At 58.0% G+C, this 393-nt stretch overlaps 1 protein-coding gene across 1 annotated transcript in view; it reads right to left on the bottom strand.

Moving 5' to 3' along the window:
• LOC119590514 (probable glutamate receptor) overlaps positions 1–393 on the bottom strand; it is a 7378-nt gene that overhangs the window by 4933 nt on the left and 2052 nt on the right. Inside the window, exon 5 of the mRNA XM_037939162.1 lies at positions 71–288. Coding sequence (XP_037795090.1) covers positions 71–288 — 218 coding nt within the window. The remainder of the gene's footprint in view (positions 1–70; positions 289–393) is intronic.

Below are 393 nucleotides of genomic sequence, written 5' to 3'. Positions count from 1 at the left end.
ACATGATAATGCTTAAAAACAATAATAACAACAACTATAATCCTCTGCCGACCTAAGCTGGCGTCCTCACCCCAAAGAGCTGGTGCAGCGACGTGCCCTTCTCGTTAGCCCAGGGGATCTTGCCGTAGCTGACCAGATCCTCGAGCGAGTCGACGGGCACGGTCACCCTGGGCACGGCGAGCAGGGAGGTGAGCACGCCCCTGTACGCCGAACTGAGGATGAGCCCGGCCAGGAGCCAAGCGGCGAGGAGGGCGCGGCTGCTGGAGCGACTCGGTAGCTTCTCGATGGCTGCCGTAGGAGGAGGATCACGTACAAGCGGGTGTGCATTTGTTGGTGTGCGTTTGTTGGTGTGTACGTATGCACGTGTGCGTTTGAGTAGATGTGTATCTGTGG

The sequence above is a fragment of the Penaeus monodon genome, chromosome 27 (assembly GCF_015228065.2).
Source record: "Penaeus monodon isolate SGIC_2016 chromosome 27, NSTDA_Pmon_1, whole genome shotgun sequence".
Taxonomy (NCBI): Eukaryota; Metazoa; Arthropoda; class Malacostraca; order Decapoda; family Penaeidae; genus Penaeus; species Penaeus monodon.
The sequence above is the reverse complement of the archived record's forward strand: the minus strand, read 5'-3'. Positions and strand labels throughout refer to the sequence as shown.